Source organism: Venturia canescens, chromosome 3 (assembly GCF_019457755.1).
Source record: "Venturia canescens isolate UGA chromosome 3, ASM1945775v1, whole genome shotgun sequence".
Taxonomy (NCBI): domain Eukaryota; kingdom Metazoa; phylum Arthropoda; class Insecta; order Hymenoptera; family Ichneumonidae; genus Venturia; species Venturia canescens.
This window is the reverse complement of record NC_057423.1, coordinates 14,848,975-14,869,080: the sequence shown is the minus strand read 5'-3', so window position 1 is coordinate 14,869,080 and position 20,106 is coordinate 14,848,975. Positions and strand designations below refer to the sequence as shown.

At 41.6% G+C, this 20,106-nt stretch overlaps 1 protein-coding gene across 1 annotated transcript in view; it reads left to right on the top strand.

Annotated features, from left to right (window-relative positions):
- The window catches only part of LOC122407755 (tyrosine-protein kinase Drl-like), an 83,753-nt gene that overhangs the window by 47,366 nt on the left and 16,281 nt on the right, over window positions 1-20,106 (top strand). Inside the window, exons 3-4 of the mRNA XM_043414169.1 lie at window positions 13,868-14,135; window positions 19,586-19,760. Coding sequence (XP_043270104.1) covers window positions 13,868-14,135; window positions 19,586-19,760 — 443 coding nt within the window. The remainder of the gene's footprint in view (window positions 1-13,867; window positions 14,136-19,585; window positions 19,761-20,106) is intronic.

Sequence of the window (20,106 nt, the reverse complement as noted above, 5' to 3'; positions counted from 1 at the left end):
TTTTAATATAAGAATTATATATGGGCGCATTGTGCTTGTGCTGGCTACAATTTCGGTTGCTAAATGTATGATTATGATAATGTTTAAAACTCATGAGCAAAGTCATCTATGATCCTTGTACGTGTGATAATATAATCAATAAGATTTAGAGGAAAAAACAAAAAACAATTTTAATTTCGCGAATTAAAACAGTATTGTTAATATTGAAAAAGATGTAAAGCAATTTTTTTACCTAATTTTCTAATATATCATCCACTCTGTAAAATACATCAAGAGAGAAAACTGAAACAAACTTTAATGTTAATAAAAGAACAATAATTTTCGAATTAATGTGAAGTGATGTTAATTTGAAATACGCCCATTCCAATTTACCTGTGTACCCTAAGACTAATGTCATTTTTGACATTTTCTCATCAACTCACAATTTGACGGAGTTCTTAATTTTTTTTGTTCAAGGTGATCAAAGCTTTATATTTTTTTAACGTTGTCACGCAGTTTTCCTTATGTTCTTTCCTCTAATGTTTCAAATATCATTTCTTCAAAACAAATTGGTATTCCAAACATGCTACACTTCTTTTACATCCATTCATTCGATATCATCGCGTCTACCGTTGGTTTTATGTTTTTACTAAATGTTGTGGCGTGATGAAAGATTTTCGTGCACCAGTTTGTTGATATAAAAGATTGGATAACAATTGATCAGCCTAACTTAAAAAGTTCGTGAAAATTTCTTCGTTCAATACTTTTTCCGGAGGATCGATGAGCACTGAAACTGCTCTACCTAGAGCAGCTAAGGTCGTACTTACGCAATTTTGCGTTTCTACGAAATGTTCTTCTCTTTTCTTCGCGATTTCAGACGAAAGTGGAACCATGTCGAGATTCATTTTTGTTGCGTTTAGATAGAGGTCAATTTTTTGGTTGTACGACTCTAAATTTCTTTTTTATTTTTCTCTAAAAGGTCTCGTTTGGTCGATGGTGATAACGCATCTTTTAGTTCCTCGTGATATTTAATTTCTCTAAGTTTTGGCCCACTTAGATCTACTCTGAGAGCTTGCAATACATTTTCTCTCATCACAAAGTCTTCGCAGCCTCATTCTCTGCATCAAAAATTTGATTTGAATAAGTAGGGATGAGGACATAGGACAAGTCAACACTCATTGTATTTTATGAGCTCATAGATACTCGTTGAGCTGATCCACCATAATAACACTTATAAGATTCGTATGGGAACTTTTTGTTATTTGTCGTGTGAACAAATGAATATTTTTAAGACGAAATCGTCTATTATTTTTATTAGATTCGTGTGGTATCTGAGTCTCAGTTCTCGTATCGAAAAATAAGACTTTTTTTATTATATTGTCTCAAATAAATAAATTTACTCACATGGAGGTTTTATACTTACCAGTTGAAACAATTTCTAGAATGTTATTAATTTTTTCTGCGTCACTTCGTTCGTGTGGAATACATGCTAACGACTCATAACCTTTGTTTATTCACTTGTCCTTTTAAGCGGTCTTACTTAATTAGACGGGCAAAAAAACTATCTTCCCGAATTTGTTTGACTGGTATAAATTATAAATATGGATATAAAAAGTATTAGGCCTAAAAAAAACACTTTTAAAATACACAAAAAAAATGTATTTTTTTAATATTTATTTGTCTCACCTTTTGTACAGAAAAATGGGGGAGAAAGCAGGTCCAAAAAAAAGGTGGCTGTGCGCTATTGATAAAATCTCTGGAATGGATGATCGGAAAAAAAATAAAAATGGTTTTAGATTCGATAACTAAATGGCTATAACGCATATCATAGGATTTTCGATTTTTTTAAAAATGACAAATTGGCGGTCATTTTTCCAAAAACTACGAAAAAGCACATTTTTTTCATCGTTTTTTGCAAAAAAGTTCCGCTCAAAATTTTAAAATTCGTATGATATGCTACAGCTATAGTCATAAAGATGAACATGTGGTTAAATTTTGGTAAGGATTGGATGATTAGTTTCGGAGATCTTATCAACAAGCCATCCAAAAACGTAATTTTGAGAAAAACGCTTTTAAACAAAGGTGTGGTACCGCACTGGGCGATGCTTAGCGCGCTCAGACAGCCAAGTAAACGTCGCTCAAAAGTACACTTAGACTGCTCAGATATTTATAAAATTTTAGTATGATACTTTTAAATATGCACACTTTTAAAAAATACAATAAAAAAATCGATTTTTTTTTTAATTCTAATTAGGACAAATCCCTTAATTTTTCGAAATTTTCGTTTTTTATATTATTCCCGTTCTCGATCTTGACCGGGATTGTTTCGTCTTTTTTTTCTTATTTAGCATATTCTTATTACTCTTAATATTTTTTCTAATTTATATAAATCGCGCTTTGAATAGACGTATTTGTGCTTTGGCACAACGAAACAATATGAGGCTGGGTTCGATACACCAATAGTGACACCTACTTGCCTGGTCTCTTTTGAAAAAATGGCGTTAAACGTTGTGAATCGAGTATGGCAAGCATGACTGCAATTGTATATCATCGATCATTATCAATATTTACAATTTTTTGTAAATTTTTTGAAAAAATAATTTTTTTTTGTTTCAGTGCAGGCTACGTCCACTAATAATATTCCGTCCGGAAAGGTTGAAATTTTGGTAAATATGCAGAAGTGGGGCTCCACCCCAAAACTGGTTAAAATCTTTTTTTATGAATTCAGGGCTATACTTAAAAAAACTTAAAAACTTAAAAAGAACTTAAATACTTAAAATTAAATACTAAAAAATATTTAAAAAAAAACTTAAAAAAAGAAATTAGCCGGATTGTAAACGGAGCCCCACTTCTGCATAATTACCGAAATTTTTAATAAATTTGATAAGTTATGGTTTTCGTGTTTTATTTTCATCGCAACTTTTCAACTTGTTATATTAAATCTAGTAGATTCATCTTTTCTGGCCAATGTAACTCCTCAATGAAAAACTATCGAATCGGTTTTCAACAACTGTCGTGAAGAAAGTTTCGACTAGTTAAAAATTTGAAATATTCATTCAGGCTTGAAAATCACTGAGAGATAATTTCGTCCAAAGGGGTTCCCATCAAAGAAGGGAAACGATCGACAGTATCGATCGGAAATTGGTGCGCGACCAAGAATCTCCAATTTATCAGTTGGTTGCACATTTGATAAACATGAATATTCGCGACGTTGGCTCAACACACTCGAGAAGTTGAAGATTCGATCGACAGTCAACCGGTTAAGCGGGTCCTATATGTATATCTTTATAAATCTACGGTTGCTTCGTTGAAAACGAATTTTGATGGGGGTTTGAAACGCACGGGCGACGCCCAACGACGCACCTAATTGTAGAGACGCTTCCCCAACTCTTGTATACTCATGGATGAGGATCAGGGCAAAGGTGGATGGTAAGAGCGTTAAGAGATGACGAAGGCACGAGAAGAGAGAGAGCAGAAGGGCAGCAAAGGAATTGCGAAAACGGTGAAAGGGGAGCTGGAAAACTTTCCAGAGTGATGGAAGACTCGAAAAGGTCTTGAGGAAGATAAGTATGAGAAACCGTCCGAGAGCTCGGGTTTCTCTTCTTTGAGCGTTACTCAATAAGCGAGAGATGCGAGAAGACTCGAATGTCCAATGCTTTCGCTTGTAAACACCTTCAACATATAAGAAAGGTTTGAGGAATGGAGCATCTCACCCTTCAAATCTTCTGAAATGAACGATGTTTTTTAAAACCGGGAATGATACTCTTTATTTATACATTCATTTCCAATTATCGTCACTAAATCGGATTCAGTCATAAAGTTAGTTACGAGAATATTAAGAAAGATAAACGATGCGAGATTTACTTTTTTCTGCATGTCCGTTCTGTAAATTACGTTTAAATTTTTCATTAAGATTGTGATATTTAGAATAAAAACTCTCCCTGCATGTACGCAGGGATCAGGATCAGAAGCTCGTTTATCACCCGGAGATTCCAGACGTCTGTCCAACCGAGAAGACCTTTTCTGTAACGGGAAATACATAGCGCAGTCTAGCATAGCAATCATTCCTTCCGAGCAACTCCATGAATTTATCGGTTTTATAATTAAGCAGGTCTCGCAATAATACCGTCGAGTAACTCTCCTCTAATTTATATCCCTCACTCCGTTGGTCTTCACTACCGGTAATTCAATGCCCATTGGTGAAGCATTACGGAATATACTACGAGAATTAAACGTGTTGAAGGATGAACGATGAGTTAACTGAGTCAATAGAATTCTTTTTATTTGATTCACGGTCGCCTAGTTTTTGTACCACCTTCAAGTTTATCGGGGACTCGTGGATTTAACGTGTGGAAGAAAAATGTTCTCTCCGAGTTTTAGAGTACACAAAGGAAACAAATTGAGGTAGAGAGCTTACTCTAAGTAGTACAAGTCGTGAGTGTACCGGCGTAGTGAGAACGAGTCGTCCGGCGGTTTCTCGTGGGTTTAAAAATAATTAGAAATAATACGAGTGTCTGGTACACAAGAATATCTCAAGAGGTGGATTTCCGTGCGAGAGCGAAGCGCTAAAACGGGTGAGGAAATAAATGAGTGTGTGCAAGCGAGACGAATACGAACCCGGAACTCGAGAAATATTATGGAGCGAGCGAAGATTTTTTTTCTTGCGGCGTATTCTCATTTTCAGAGGTTGCGGACTATTTTTTCAACATCAGACACTCCCGCGGCCCTGTCCCAGGAGTATTTTTCCCGAAGCTTTATTTTTATTTTTCGAAATACAAGAATGTTATCGCCCGTTCTTCTCTCTGTTTTCCTCGCAGCTCCGGCAGTACAGACAATCTTGATTTCTCGCAGTTTTCCAGGGCTGAGATTGCATATCCATTGGGATAATAATTGTATTAAAAATACGAGCTCACAAATTATATTTTCTTGCCTCGACTTTAGCGAACGCGGAGAATTTCAATTCTCCGGAGATTCTCATCACACCGCGCGTGAATTGACTTTGTAGATTAGTATTGTCTCATCAAAAACTCCGGCGAAAAAGTGGATGGAAGTCGAGTAAAAAAACACGTCGACGAAACAGTCCGTAAATCAGAAAGGCCTTATCCGCATCTAGTTTATCATTCAATCTCCGTCGAAAAACAACGCTCTCCTCACCATGCAATGCTCGCGACGATGTATCTCTATCCCACTGTTTTCCCCTGTTTTTCTCCGAGCTCGGCATGCAGATCGTCGAGAGAATGTACAAATTTTATCATACAACGGAAATACACATAGATGCACAACAAATATGAAAATATATCTATACGCACTGACCTTTTATTTCTCGGTATTCCTGGGCTCCTGGTACGCGAGAATATATTCTGGGACTTTATATACATAATATATATATTATACATAAACAGCCCTGTTGATCTGGTGTCGTGCGAGTGTACGAGTGCGAGGAATAGTGTTGGAAAGTACACACGATACAATATGAATACAAGTATAGGTATATACGTGCGTGGACACTTGGAACGCGAGGGAGTCGAGTGAACGAACAGGAAGCGGGGAAAGCGAGATAGTGCGGGAGCGAGGTGAATACATACATTTATAGTACAGAGGTATGAGTAGGACGAGAAAGAGAGGAGGCGAGAGGAATGACTGGGACGAAGTGAGTACTGGTCTGATATGGTACAGAGTTTGGGGGTTGTTTGAACAGGCGCTCCAGCTTCCAAGGAGGGTTAACTGGCATAGAGGACGAGGGGTTGCTATGGCGATCGCGCCCCATCGAATTACTCGAAAATTGCCCTACGTGCCCCCTTCCTCCGGGCATTCGTCTCTCCTTGGGCATTTTCTCTCTCTCTCTCTCTCTCTTTTCGTTTCTCACCTTACATTCGCATACATACATGTGTATATATTTTATTTTAGCAACATACAAGCACATTGAGTGTCTACAGTTGCTGCTCCAAGCCACGACGAGGCTTTTCAGCCCACACCTCTGTCACCGCCAATTTCGTTCTCTCCCGACTGTTTTCCTTCTAAACACGCGAACACAGGGAATTTACTCGTCGTCGCGCACACCTGGCAGTCGCTCACCGAAGGTCTTTCTTACTTGCCTCATTTTGCGAGAGCGAACGACGACGATAAACGCAACGCTAAACTACATTTGATAAACCGGTTGAAACGTACACTTGACGCTGCTTTTGCACGATGCTTTAGTTTTAACGTGTTGCTCACTGCTAAAAGCAGAGGCGTGAAACACTCCGCAACTAAGTTGCAACACGCCACCTCTCTTTACGAGTGTATCGCTTCTCCGCTCTCAGGGCGAATGCAGCGAGAATGTATAGATACGCGAGGACCACTTATCTCCATGTATATTCGTATATATTCGAATGTGCATATTTAAACAAAGGTAGCTGTTATTCCAGCTCGTATACGTGGGTCTATGTATATGCAAAATATTTATATCCGCTTGTATATATGTAGATGTGAATATGCGGCCGGGAACATTTTATCGAGTGCAATTTATGCAGATGTGGCGATGTACATGGGACGGAAGTACGTGCGGATTGATTTATGACTGCGTATTATAAATGTAACGTATGCAGGCTCGCTCAGGCACATCTGTCAACAGCGTGCGCAATTGAAAAATGTACGGGAGAATGGATCTAAGATAATTAACATGAGATTTAGATAACGGGTGTTAAATCGATTTATTCGAACTGCATTGTTTCTTTGCGTGCAAGAAATATATTGAAAAAAGTATTTGAAACTGAATGATTCTCCGGAATGTCGACATGACAGGGGTCCACCGTTCGGTCGCTGGTCGATTCGCTCGGCACGTTTTTCTGACCGTTTCGTTTGAGCTTAAAATGAAAATATCATTCATTAACTTGTGAGACGGGTCGCGGAAATTTGGTTTTTACAAAAATGAAGCTGCTAATTAATAACTGGCTCAGTTATTAATCGTTCCATAAAGACTCGCCGAATTTTTTGGCCGATCGCCAGCGCAGCGTTCGGTCTAGCGGTGATTTGATTGATTCTATCAATGAAGTTGGAAAAACGTGAGACTATTACTGCACCGATTAATAATCGAGCCGCGACGCTGAGGGATAAACGGCACTGCCAAGGAAAAGGTCGTTATTGAGTTATATTTTTCGGATTAAAGAGAGATTTTTCTACGTCGTCCAACTGATAGTCCAATCCTGCGATCGGCACTGCGATCAGACCGAGTCAGGATTAAAAGATTAGGTCGTTCCGTATCGGTGGACTCGACCGTTGTACTATTTGTACGTACGAGCGCGCGCGTGAGGAAAAAACCCAGGCGTCCTATGTGGAATTCCACAGCCCTCGGACCACAACATTCCTCTGGGACTCGTAGCACAATCCCTCACGTGACGTTCCGTCTCGTCCTTCCCACCCTAAAGCCAATATAAACAAACACAAGCACCCGGACAAAGACTCGGTTAGTCTCGAGTTCCACGGCGAGGACGACGGAAGACGCAATGTTTTCGCATTAAGTTGCGAACTGCCTTTTTCAGTGTCGCCGCACATAGTGAAGTCTTCGTCCACTGACGGCAAAGGAACCCTTTCTTATCCTCGGACCCCTTTATATCGTGCGGCAACTTTTACTTTATTCGCCCCTTGCCACCAATTAAGCGTCTGGACTACGAGCCGCCCAACGAAATAATTCAGCGGCGACTGCTTTACAGACCCTTCCGCACGTTTAAAATACATGTCCGAAATACGAGGAATAAAACAATATTTTTCATTAAGGCGAATTGGGTATATTGTGAAAGTTTGACCAGAGACGAACGAATCAGCGCACCCCGAACACGTGAAATATGCGGAGCTTTCTAAGCACAGCAATTCGTATCATGCGATAACAGTTTTGATTCGGAATACTATTCCAGCCAATTTTCACCGTAATAAAAGTTCGTTGTGATGCATTCGATATGAGGAGATAAAATAATGGAAAAAGTTTGATTTGCGTCGCAGATATATGGCAACGCGGCCAGGGCAAGGGAATATATAATTTCGTCGATTATAATTCCAAGTCTCTTTGTATAAATGGGTTGGGAGAGTCTGGAACTGGCGCCCCTGATAGTAGGGACTAATGCACCTTCCTCTCCAATCTACATACGACCAACGATCGTGCCCAGGAACGCACACAGTTATACGCATGGGAAGACACGAGAAGTTACAGACACAAGTGCAGCGACGTGCAACGTGTATAGACGCAGGAAATCTCGTGCGGGGTTGGTGCGACAGCTTACTGCTTATCGGCGAAGCAGGGTTTGTTCGAGCGTTCATTCAGCTTCTCGCGAGAGCGACGGTGTCTGCACGATTGTCGCGTATTAACACACTCAAAGCTTCGAAGCCACAAAGAGCCGTAGAGAAATGCGGAAGTGGAAAGAGAGGGAAAGATATACCGATGAAAAGGGAAATCCTCCAATATACACGGGGAAGAAGAAACGAAATGAGTGTCACAGCGTATAGCAGACAGAAGAGTGACGGAGACAGATCATGGATCCGCACATATTCGCTCGTTGAAGTTAACTCAAGGTATCCCAAAGGACGTATACGAGAGAAGTGGGAATGAGAATTGCATATGTATTATACGCGTGACTCCGGTGAGCTAGCTCGTTTGCCCGTCAGACGAGAATGGACCGACGAGAGAGACCGAAGAGGGATGTTAGACGACGAGAAAGAGACAGAGGGTGGAGAAGGAGGAGAAACAGCCAGACAGACGTACCGGTCGTTGCCGCAGAGACTGTAGCTAAAACGTGGCTCGTGGATAGATGAAACATTTCCACAAAACGGGAATGGGTTGTAGAGACTCCCTCGCGCCCGAGCCGTTCACATCTGCCCCGGATTCGCGCATCCTCCGGACCGTTCACAATTTCGAGGCAACAGACTCCTCGACACGCCTGCGGCTATATGTGTACAATATAATGTTATACATATATTTATATTGATAGGTATGTATACACACTCGAAGAGTACAGGGTTGCTCAAGCGTATTGCGTTAACGCCGAGGGTGCAAACAGCCCTTATGTCTCTTGAGTACAGTCGAGCTAATAATTAAACCGTTAAAAGCGCTCGTTAAAGCGACGAGAGGGCTCAAGTTCGCTTGTAGGGGTCTCAATCTTCCCTCCGGCGTTATTATCACGTGTGAGATAACGGAAAACTCTGAAGAAAATGTTGTTTCTTTTGAAATTAACAGCTCACTTGAAATACGACGAATGTTCAAAAAATTACGAACGCTCCATATATCTTAACCGGTTGGACTGGTATTCGATCATATGTGTACAAAAAAAGTCGGGCCCATTCTGGTTTTGCATCGTATGTGTACATATTGAAATAAGTTTTTCAATTTTCAACTGATTTGGACAAAAATTGGTATACAATGGTTTTTTGGATCGCTGAGTCGATTTTTGAACTTAATTTTCACCTCACTACCCTTGGAAATGGGGAAAATCGAAGGTTGAGGGTGAAATTTTTCGTTTTTTCAATGGACGCACTGGACTCTTTCACCGAAATCAAACAAAATTCGCTACCCCCAAAAATGTGAAAAATAAGGGTTCAGGGTGAAATTTGTTAATTTTTCACTGCGAAAATTTCATGCTTTGTCACATGAAAATGGAATCAGCAACCTCGAAAACCCTCAGAAATAAATTATCGTGATTTTCGGTAACATATTGGCTTGCACCAGTTTTGGCACAAAAACTAGAAAAAAGCTCACCAGTCAACCGGTGTTAATAATAATTGCAAACGATCAAAAGGATCGTGGGAATTTGAAAAATGTATGGATTTGAATTATGTTTATTCTCGCAGATTCATTTCGGAATTTTCCCCATCCCTCGTGAACTCTTCTTACGTTGTAATCTCTTTTTGCAGGGACCATTTTCGCGACGACGAAAAATTTGAACGCGAGCTTCATATTACAAGGATAAACGTGACTGATTGATAGCAGCATCGAAAGTGGCGCTTTACAGCTCGATAAAACCTTTTATACACGAAGGAGAATCAAACTCACTTTCATACAGGACTTTCACGAAAAACGAGAACCTTTGCAGCTCACTGTAGCGTGGTACGTAAGACCATTAACGGTTAAATATTTGATTGAAATATTACCGTCGCTCGTGGGAGCTTGCGGGTCACGGGCAAGGCGGAGGAAAAGGAACCTCGAGCCGCTTGTTCGCTCGCGTGCCTCTAAGGAGCTTTCCTATTGAGGATTCCTCCGTAGCACGAAGCGAGCTCGGAGCTTCGAGAGTTTTGTTCCTTTAATTCGTTCAAGCTCGTCACGCGATTCTCCTACCGACGTACACACTAATACTAAACGAGCTGCACTTCATTGACAGCGTCACGAGACGTTGCTGTTGCAAATTCACTTTTCTCGAGAAACAAGAAGGACGCCTCGGAGCCTATTTCAAATTTTATTCAAATAAACAATATTTTATCACAGTCCTTTTTCCTGTACAAAACATAATGCTTCTTATATTCCGATGAATACACGGCTGGCTACAAAACATCTGCCTGTAATTCTCAATGGTCAAGTTAGTATTGATCTTTTTTACACCGATGCTAACAGTTTAGAAAAGTGTTTCTCATTTCACTGAAAATCAGGACTTTTCATGATACCAGGAACTGGAATTTAGATTATTTCTCCACGAACTAATTACGAGAAGTAACTGATGATTTTAATCCGATTATATATAAAAAGTCACTGTAAAATGTTGCAACCGATGAATTACGGAATTTGGTTCATTCAATCTAAGAGGAAATGCCAAAAGCAGCGCTTGGCGTATTCAACGTGGAATTCTCTCATCTGTTGTACGAGATTCCGATTTCCTTTACTCTTATCCCTTACCCCGTTTCTGTCAAAGACGCGATTCGATTTAATTTCTGTCTAACGGCTACCACAGTGGAAATCTCCCTTGGTGTTTAACTGTGTGGGAGCAGGAGCTCGTCTCCTCTTTCGGTCTCTCTTTCTCTCGAACTTTTTCTCGATGAGTGAGAAGAGGCGACACTGAAACTTTGGTGGAGCAAGTGAAGGATGCTGAGAGACGGATCACGAGCTGTGAGGGTGACGGAGGGGATTCGTGGAATCAAATCAAAGCGTAAACTCGTAACTTTCATTCCGTTCTACCCCGGACCATGTTCGAGCTTTTTCTCTCTCGTGCAAAGCCGAACAGTGTATATAGATTTGAGGCGAGATAACGGTAATGGTGGAAAGGTCGAAGCGAGAAAACGCGCGAAGGAGAAAGTGGGATCGCTCGAGGGCTTGAAGGAAAAAAGAAAGGAGAAAGCGGAAAACCCAATGGCATTTCGTTATTGCGCGAGCGAAGGACACAACGGGAAAGAAAAAACCCTTCAAGACCTTTGCCCTCTGTCTATACAACGCTGTGCCTCTACTACTATCGTATGACATTGGTTTGACGACCGAGAAACTCTTCGACCGTTTTTTATTTTATTTCTCATCCCTCGACGCCATCACAGCCGATTCCTTTACCGCAGAGATCAAATGCAGTCCCCCAATAGAAGTGCCACTACCAAACGGTACTCCAGTTACACGTTACAAATTTTTCAGCTTTATTGTTGTATCCTCACCCTCGTATGTCATCCTTTGAATCCGCGAGCGCATTCCATCATTATATTTCTACGTTAAAGTACACTATTGTAGCCAAACTAATTTCATGCTTTATTTGCATGCTTCGTAATGAGCGAAGCTCAATGGAAATTTCGTACCCATTATAATTATGAATAGTAATCGGAGAGCATTGTTATCCTCACCTCGACGTGGTTGATTCAATTATTTTGTCAAAATCCGATTAATATAGGGGATTGTAACAACGAACGTGAAGACTATTGGAATTATGTTAAATAAATGGTTAAAGCATTGAGGCTAATAAAAAATTTGTACGTCACAAAAGAGTAGAACAATACAGTAAGAAGTTGGAGGATTGGTCGGGAGTTTTCAGTCGGTTTCCCGAAGCAAGAATCGTGCTGGCGCAGGTATTAGTAACGTTGGACTCGCGAGCAGTGTAAATGGTGTAAAACAGTGGGTTACAATATTTGGAAGGGACTGGGAAGTAGCGAGAGCGAGTTCGCTCCTTGTGCAAACATTTTTACGCTATTACTGATTGTAAGATTGCAAGAGTGGATATTAAGCAAACTTGCTTGGAGCTGCAGATAATCACTCAATGGCGTAGCGTTACTATTCGTTTGTTCATTCCTCCCACCGCCCTTCCGATAGATTTTCAGTCTCGAATCCTTTCGATATGTTCGAGAGAGCTAAGATAAATCGATTGGCTTGCGCTTCGAGCTCGAATCACGCAAGGGGATAGCTCGCCGAGTGAACCGGCGGATGGCCTCTCTGCTCGTGTTTTCTACTCTTTCCACCGCGAACTCGCTTCCTTTCGCTTGTATTTTTTCCACTTATTTTTACAACGGATTTCGTTTTCTTTTCGTTGGCCTACCAAACCTTGAGGAAGAATCTGTGCTGGAAAGTTGACTTAAGAAGAGGGAAGGAGGAGCAGGGAGCTTGTGTACGGAAGAAAGTTAGCTCGGAGGGAAACATACATTTTCGAACTGCATGAAAGACGTTCATCCGGAGTATGGAAGTTTATACGACAGCAGGAGACAGGGGAGACACTGAAAGAACGATAATTCAAGCTCTCGACACATTATTTACGCTCGGTTGTTCCAAAACTTGTCTGTTTATATTGCAACTTCGTGTTTTTGCTTAATTCAACCAATTGCCTCTCGACCAAACGTATTTCATTGTCGTTAAAAACCTGTTCTCCGTTATCTGTTATTTTTGCATGAGTATTCCGTCAACGTGGAAAAACGAATAAAACGTTTTATTAGTGCAAACAAATGAAAAACTTTTTCCCCAGATGGCTAACAAAGTCGCCTCTACGGTTGTAACTCATTACTGATAGCACCAATCGTGGCAATGGAAAAGAGAGACTTGCGATATCGTACGCTACTCATGTAAACCACCATGAATAACGAAGAGAGGTTGAGACAAAGCGCGGAGCGAAAGAGAGTGGGATTCCGTGTGAGGTTTTTAGAAAGGGTCGGATGAATCAAGAGCGTCGGGTGTCACGCTACGGAGCTCGGAGAGCGATTACACGAGCCTCGTCGAGGTCTAAAAACCTGCTGCTCGGACTATCATTGGACAATACGAAAAAGGCGATCCAGAGGTCATCCTAGAGGGTTGAAAGTCCGAGAGTGAGAGAAAAAGAAAGAATGGGAGGGTGGGGGCTTCGGGTTGACACTGTATCACGAAGCACTAACCCTATTATTTATGTAACATCGTAAAACTTGTGGCGTGCCTGAACGCTGTATCGCGGTTTCCTTTCGGTCTTTGTCTCACAGCTGAGGCCCTCTCGCAGGCATTCCGTGTGATCGCCGATTGTCGACTTCTTCGGGAGTGTGGAGGGCAAGCGGGGGTTGAATTCAAGCAGCCACGGGGAATTGTCGGTGCGATACGCGCTCGTAAAACTCCCGAGGAATCGGCCAATGGGTAAAAAGTCGGTTCGATGTGTGAGGGCTGGATGAAAATGCATGTGAAAAACAATGTCAGTGCGGGGGAAAAAAGCTCCGTAAGAAGAGGAAAGTGGAGGTGGTTCAAACAACCCCGGGAAAAACGTTGTATTCATGCTCGCTTAAATTTTTACGTGCTCCTTTGTAATATTTTAATCGACGCATCTTAAAAAGGAAAAAAAAAACAATAATGCTACTTTATGTGTACTTTATGTTGTTTTTACGTGCCGGGAAATAAGACGTCGAAATTTCACGAGAAAATTTCTTACGAAATGCACCCATAAACGTGGAAACTAAGACCTTATATCTTGCACTTTGAATATTTTATTTTATCGTTGCACGTTTATTTTCTCAGTTGCAGTATTCCATGGAACTGGATTACGACGTGATTGGTGTACACGGGGGTAACGCCGAGTCCATCGCCCTCCTACGGCCGCGGGTCAATGTGTCGGCGAAGGGTGAAGTCCCGGTTACCCTCCAGGTATTCAGAATCCGACTGCCCTGCTCCGGTCTCTTCAGCGCCGAAATACCGATGACCTTAAGACTCAACGTAACGGCACCTCCTGGCACGAGATACAATGACACCGTTCTTGTTTTCAAAAGGAATAAAATTTGTCTCAAAGGTATGCTTTGAATGTTCTATTTATGAACGGATTCATATCGGGATCCGACTAATCGCAAAGTATTGAAGCACTCCTTATACATTAATATGCTTATTTTATTAAATTAACCAGTTTATTATACCAGGTCATTTTTGTTGCTCTGAAAATGCAAACTTGAAGAACTGTCCCAGACCAGTATGACGGGCAGAATAACAACCCTCCTCTTTATGGCTCTATTCAAAAAGAACTCTGCTCTTAAAATCTTCACTCCAAAATTCATAACACCTCTACGTCTACTCATGTATAATCAATGATCTTTGATATCTCTACTCATGATGAGATACGTTCTGAAATCATCATGAGTAGAGATATTGGGGATTAAATATCACATCGTAGTAGATATGTTAAAGAGGGTGGACGTCCTCTACTCAGATCTGCAGTTGTTAAGGAGCGGAGTTGTTATCGAGAATGACTATCGATAGAGTTATTAAGGAGGGTGGATAGCGAAGATACAATGTTGCCATGCTAAACCATGTTAAATACATTAAAAAATTCAAAATTATAAGAATTTAATAAAATTTGGTGAACATATTCTTCAGTGCCAAATTTAACAATACAAATTTTTAAAGATTTTTCTTCTGTACAGTTATCGAGTAATTGATCACTAAAGTTCACGTGTATAAGCATAGCATTTCCATATAATTACTCGATAACTAAGCAGAAGAAAATTTTGAAAAAATTGTGTCTTCGCACTTGATGTTGAAGAACATTATCATCAAATTTGATCAATTTCTTATTATTTTGACGAATGTAGCCATCCTTCTTAACTAGCAGCTACATTATCACAGCTCTACGCGATAACAACTCCGCTCTTCGAGCATGTATTTAGAGGAGAACTGTTATTGAATACATTACTGAGAGTAGAATAGTCGACTTGCTGCAAGCTGCAACACAACTCGACTCTTACAAATCTACTCGATAACATTCCCACTCCGAAGATTTTTATTTCATGTATGAATCACGTCTCTACTCTTTAACATTCCTAGGCGGATAACACAGAAGATTAATGACAAAAAAGAGGAGACATATTGATTTTCAAATATGAGAGTAGAACTGTTAGGAGCAGCGTTGTTTTTGAGTAGAGCCGTAAAGAGGACGGTTGTTATTCTGCCGTATGACGCTAAAGACAAATTCCCCTTATTGGTCCAGTTTGAACCAGAATTTTCGATAACATGCTTCATGTCCGTAATTTCTAAAATCTCTGATTGACTGCGGTTATCGCTTATTTTAAAGCTCGTAGTACGTCAAGCTCTGATGGGACGATCTGCTCGAGTGTGTGATGGTAATTTCGCTCGGTTATTCGATATTGGTTAATTAAATCTATACTATAATCTGTTGTATGGTCAGAGCTATACGAAAAGGGATATAGGGAACCTATGCAAGCAGAGTTTACGCGCTGTGATTCAGTGGATAATATAATACCGGTGCAGATAATTACCGAATAACGATTCTGGGTTAGAGAGGTGTCGGTATCAAGAGCCATGTTACCATGAGCCGAGCCTCGGTATCGTTGTTGCAGTGATATCATCATACTATCAGGGCTTATAAAGACTCACACCTACACGTTGTCTTGACCAGAGTGTTGTTGTGTTATAAGCAGACACGTATAGATAATTTGATCGAAGCATATATCTTGTTAAGTCTTACCCTCCATCTAATCAGTCTAATAATTGACCTTCAATCCGATTAGCCCTGAAAACATCCAATGTGTGTAATTCAATCTACCGTATCATCACCAACGACTATCCTTAGAGCTATTCCTGAAAAAGCATCTTTCGGTAGGAGGACATTTAGCGGATCATGAGTCATGATACAATGATTGGTCAAGAACCCGAGATAGGTATTTTCCCAAGGCAATCATGTGAAACGTTCAGATCTAATAGTAAAAGGATCGTTTACGATCCGGGTGGAGCAACAGATACACTCAACGGGCAGACGGTTCCATCATTTTTACTCGTTATTCATGACATTAAGACAAAATGGATTTAGCTTTAGTCTGAGAGCAAAATGATGCTCCAGCCCCTTTTCCTGGTGTACGGAGGAGCATCCCTTGCTTCTTGTTCACTGTCCATAATGGAAGCTGAGAGCTAGTGTTGACAGAAGCGGATCCGGTTACAGAGCGAGACGGAACAAGGAAAAGCAATCCACCGGAAACAAAATTGGATCTCATCGTCCTTGTCTTCGCTTTCGTCATGGTTGGCGATGGTAGCGATTACGATTGGGAGAGACACCGAGGCTAGGATTTAATGAAAGGGATTTCCGACTTTCGCAAAGCCATTGAGAATCAAGATCAAGAGAGGGAATTTCTGTATCTCGGAGATCAAGAGATGCTCCTTTTCTTGAGAGCGAGCTCTATCCCGAAGTCCAACGTCTCAACTTTTGCGTCCTCCTGATTATGCACATTTCTCGATGGCTCAGACTCGAAGCAAACAAGAAGCAGGACGGGAGTAGAGAGAAAAAAACGAATCGAAGCTCGGAACGAGCTTCTGATTTTTCGATGCCGTTTCCCTTGATGAAAGAGTGAAAATTGCCCTGAGGGTTTAATGCGATCGTCTCGGGAAGAAGGAGGGAAGAGAGATAACGAGATTTCGAAGGATTGAAAACGCAGTATAGAAACAGTTGAGGGCTGCAGCGGTTCACGGAGGTATAATACCAGCTCTCGTTTGGTCTTCGTTCGTTTGGACGCTACGACCGTTAATCCCCGAGTCTTCGCAGGACTTAATTCCGGACCGGCGTAAATCTCGGTTAGCGACTGTTTGATCGTGGTTGACCGGTCACCGCATGGAAAACCCGTATACCATATACTTCGGTCACAAACTCAGCCTCCAAGCGAAATTTCATGAGAGCAGTAACCCCTTCTCGATCTCCTCGGTCTTATAAATGAACCCGCCTTAACGCCTCCGTGACTTCCGACTCAATCTCCATTTGAACTAGGGTGAAAAAGGTTTGAACGCTAGGAATCTCATAATCGAAAAGCCCTGATCTTGATGAAAATCAAACCAAACAGAATCTCACTTTTATTTTGCGGAAAAAAATGAAACTAATGACAGCGAAACTCGTGCTGAGAAAGCTCGACGACAGCGCTACGTGAAACTACTGACAGAATTTTTATTCAGGCTAGCTAGCGATCACGAAAGATCTGAAGACTCAAGTGTCATTTATAATCCTCCTACCATATTGTGGATAATATATTTTACGATGTATCACTAAGTAGATATAGTTTTATGAAAAATGACGACACTCAACTCCGAGAGATTGCGTTGAACACGTGTGTTCCCTACCCCTGTTCGTGTTCCGCAATAGGATGAGATCACGAAGTGGTACATGACCGTCTGGTCTTTTTAAATTCTGCCAACGAGGAAGTTGGGTCACGTATACGAAGGTTTGGCCCCGAAAACACGAGCCATCGAGTTTGCACATATCGTTCGGAACTCTCGTCCAATTTAAACGGGGAAAGATGGAATCTCCATCGTAACCTCGGCGTCTTTTCTTCACGACATTGCTCCAGCATACGCTGCTCGAGCGGTGTTAGGTACCTCGGTGGAAGAGACGAAAGGGTTTTTCTACGAAAGTACAAACGACAGATCGTAAAATGTGATTGGACCAATGTTGGTGTATGTTCGTATATATACGACATATACAGAGATGACAGTGTTGCACTGATTATTCGTACAAGTTGGTGAGGGAATCGGAGAAACTTGGCCGTTTGAAGCATCGAAGAATGAGCCGGAATACGGGATATTGGAATTTCACGGTGCGACGTTGTAACACCCGATGGCACAGTTTCGAATAAACTTTGTCGCCCGAATGTTTCGCTCGCTGCAGGGCTTTTGTTGCACGACAGAATTCATAGTAAACGACAAAGACGAAACGTGGAAGGAACGAGGCGAGGGTGGTCGGGCTGCTTCTTCAGAATTTCCTTTTTCGGAGTTAATGCAAGTTGTAGAAGCAACATCGTTGCCAAGGTAAGGTTTGCCGAGAGACACGGATATTTCCTAGAAGAACATGAAACTCTGGACGAACGAGGAAGGGAAAGAAGGAACGTTGGAAGAGGAAGAAAGGGACGAGAGGCTTCCGGGCAAACGGAACTTTACGTTGCGCACAGACAACGAAACTCCGCGGTATTACGTTGCGACCTCTTTTCTGAGGCTTTCGGATGGAAAGTCGGTGTAAATAAACAAAATAACATGCCTCTCCAGCCGAATGCCTTCTTACGCTCCATGCTTGAGAGGCTTCCAGCCAGGGCGAAAAACATCGGAGATTTATTTAACTGTTTTTTCTTTAGTTTTCTCACCGCCTGTTTTGTAGTTGGACGTCGAGTTTTTCTTTTCACCCTTGGCACGCCTCATCAAGTCCTACGTAGATTTGACCCTTGTGTTAACTTACCGGTGCTATCGCCGCGCTCCCATTGGTTCCTTCATCTTCCGGTACAGAATGTATAAATGTCTGGCTCATCTTACTTTTTTATTCTGCCCGATAACTCGAGTTCCTTCGTTTCCTTCTATCTGTGCAGCACGAGAAAAAAGAGCTTTTCGTCCAGTAATTTACCATTGGAAATGTACACTTGCATACATCAGTCCTCTCTCAGATTGTCAAGACTCCGAGCAAGCTTGTTCGGGGAGCTGTGACACGCTCTGCCCACCGTGGCTTCATTTGGCAACCGGCTTTTTTCGCATTTTTATTTAGAGGGTATGTACGGAAAGGACGGATTCTTTGGTGAAGTGAACTCAGCAATACGAATGGCTAGGGAATGGGCGATGGGAAAAGAAAAATAGTTGCAGCAAGGGAAATGCGCGCGCTGATGAGAAGAATCAGTAGAGAGACAGGAAGACGGGGCTCTCCCTGGTTTACTGTCTCGTTAACAAATATATATATATATGGGGTAAAAAAATAAAAATAAAAAGGAGGAATCCGCGAATTTCCCAACGGGACTCTCTAACTCTCTTTGCGGTGGTGAACAAAGTCGCGTCCTGACGACGAGACGAGAGTCGATCAAAGCGCCTCGTTGCACGAGCAATCTCTCCCTGCCCGTACGACTGCGGTTTCCTCTCGTCCTTCGCTCGTCCTTCGCGCTCGCACTCTTCCGGTTCCACCTCGTTTCTCTGGTAATCGAACTCTCCAACCGCCCGGCGGCGAGAGAAACACTCCAACACCTTCACGGCTCGATCGTTTATCGAAGAAAAGGAACCGCAGTCAAATCAGTTTTGCTGACTCGACACCATTTAGGGATCAAACGCGAACTTTAGAATATCTGCAAATCTTCTCAATGATATGTTACCGGAATACAATGAGATTCCGATAACTAAATAAAACTGCAGTATTGTTGAATCGTAGTTGATGAAAGGAAAATCCTTGCAAGAAGGTCAGTTCATTCGCCAAATGTTTTTAATGCGTTATTTTTATTGTTCCAGGTGTCCAGACACCACCTAGTAACGATTCAGTACGCCTGGAAGCTGGCCCACTTGTGAACGGAACCGGAGCCCTTTACGTAGCTGCCACTTGTGCCTGTGCACTCATTCTCGTTGTTGGAAGTGTCGCGAGCGCTTTGTACATAAAAAACAGCAAAGCTCGAGTTCAAGAATCCCAGTAAGTGCAACCCTCGAACTAGGTTCTTTCTCTTTTATATCAAAGAGAGAAAAAATTCATTCTCCTTGAGCTGCAACGTGTTTTTTGATTCATCTCTGCGGAATCGGTACATCTAGAGGTCACATGAATGGTCTTTTATCTGTGGATAATCCTCTGTGCACAAGACCTGAGCTTGCGAAAGGTATTTCTGGCAGGGTTTCCGATCTTACATAGAGAGTGGCAAAAATCAATCCCCCACAAAGAATAGTATCCTGACAAATTCTTGGGGCGAAAAACAGCAAAGTAGGCAAAGGAACTTGCGGCGGATTTGTCCTATTACTTTTAGGCGAAACGTATGTTGGCCCAG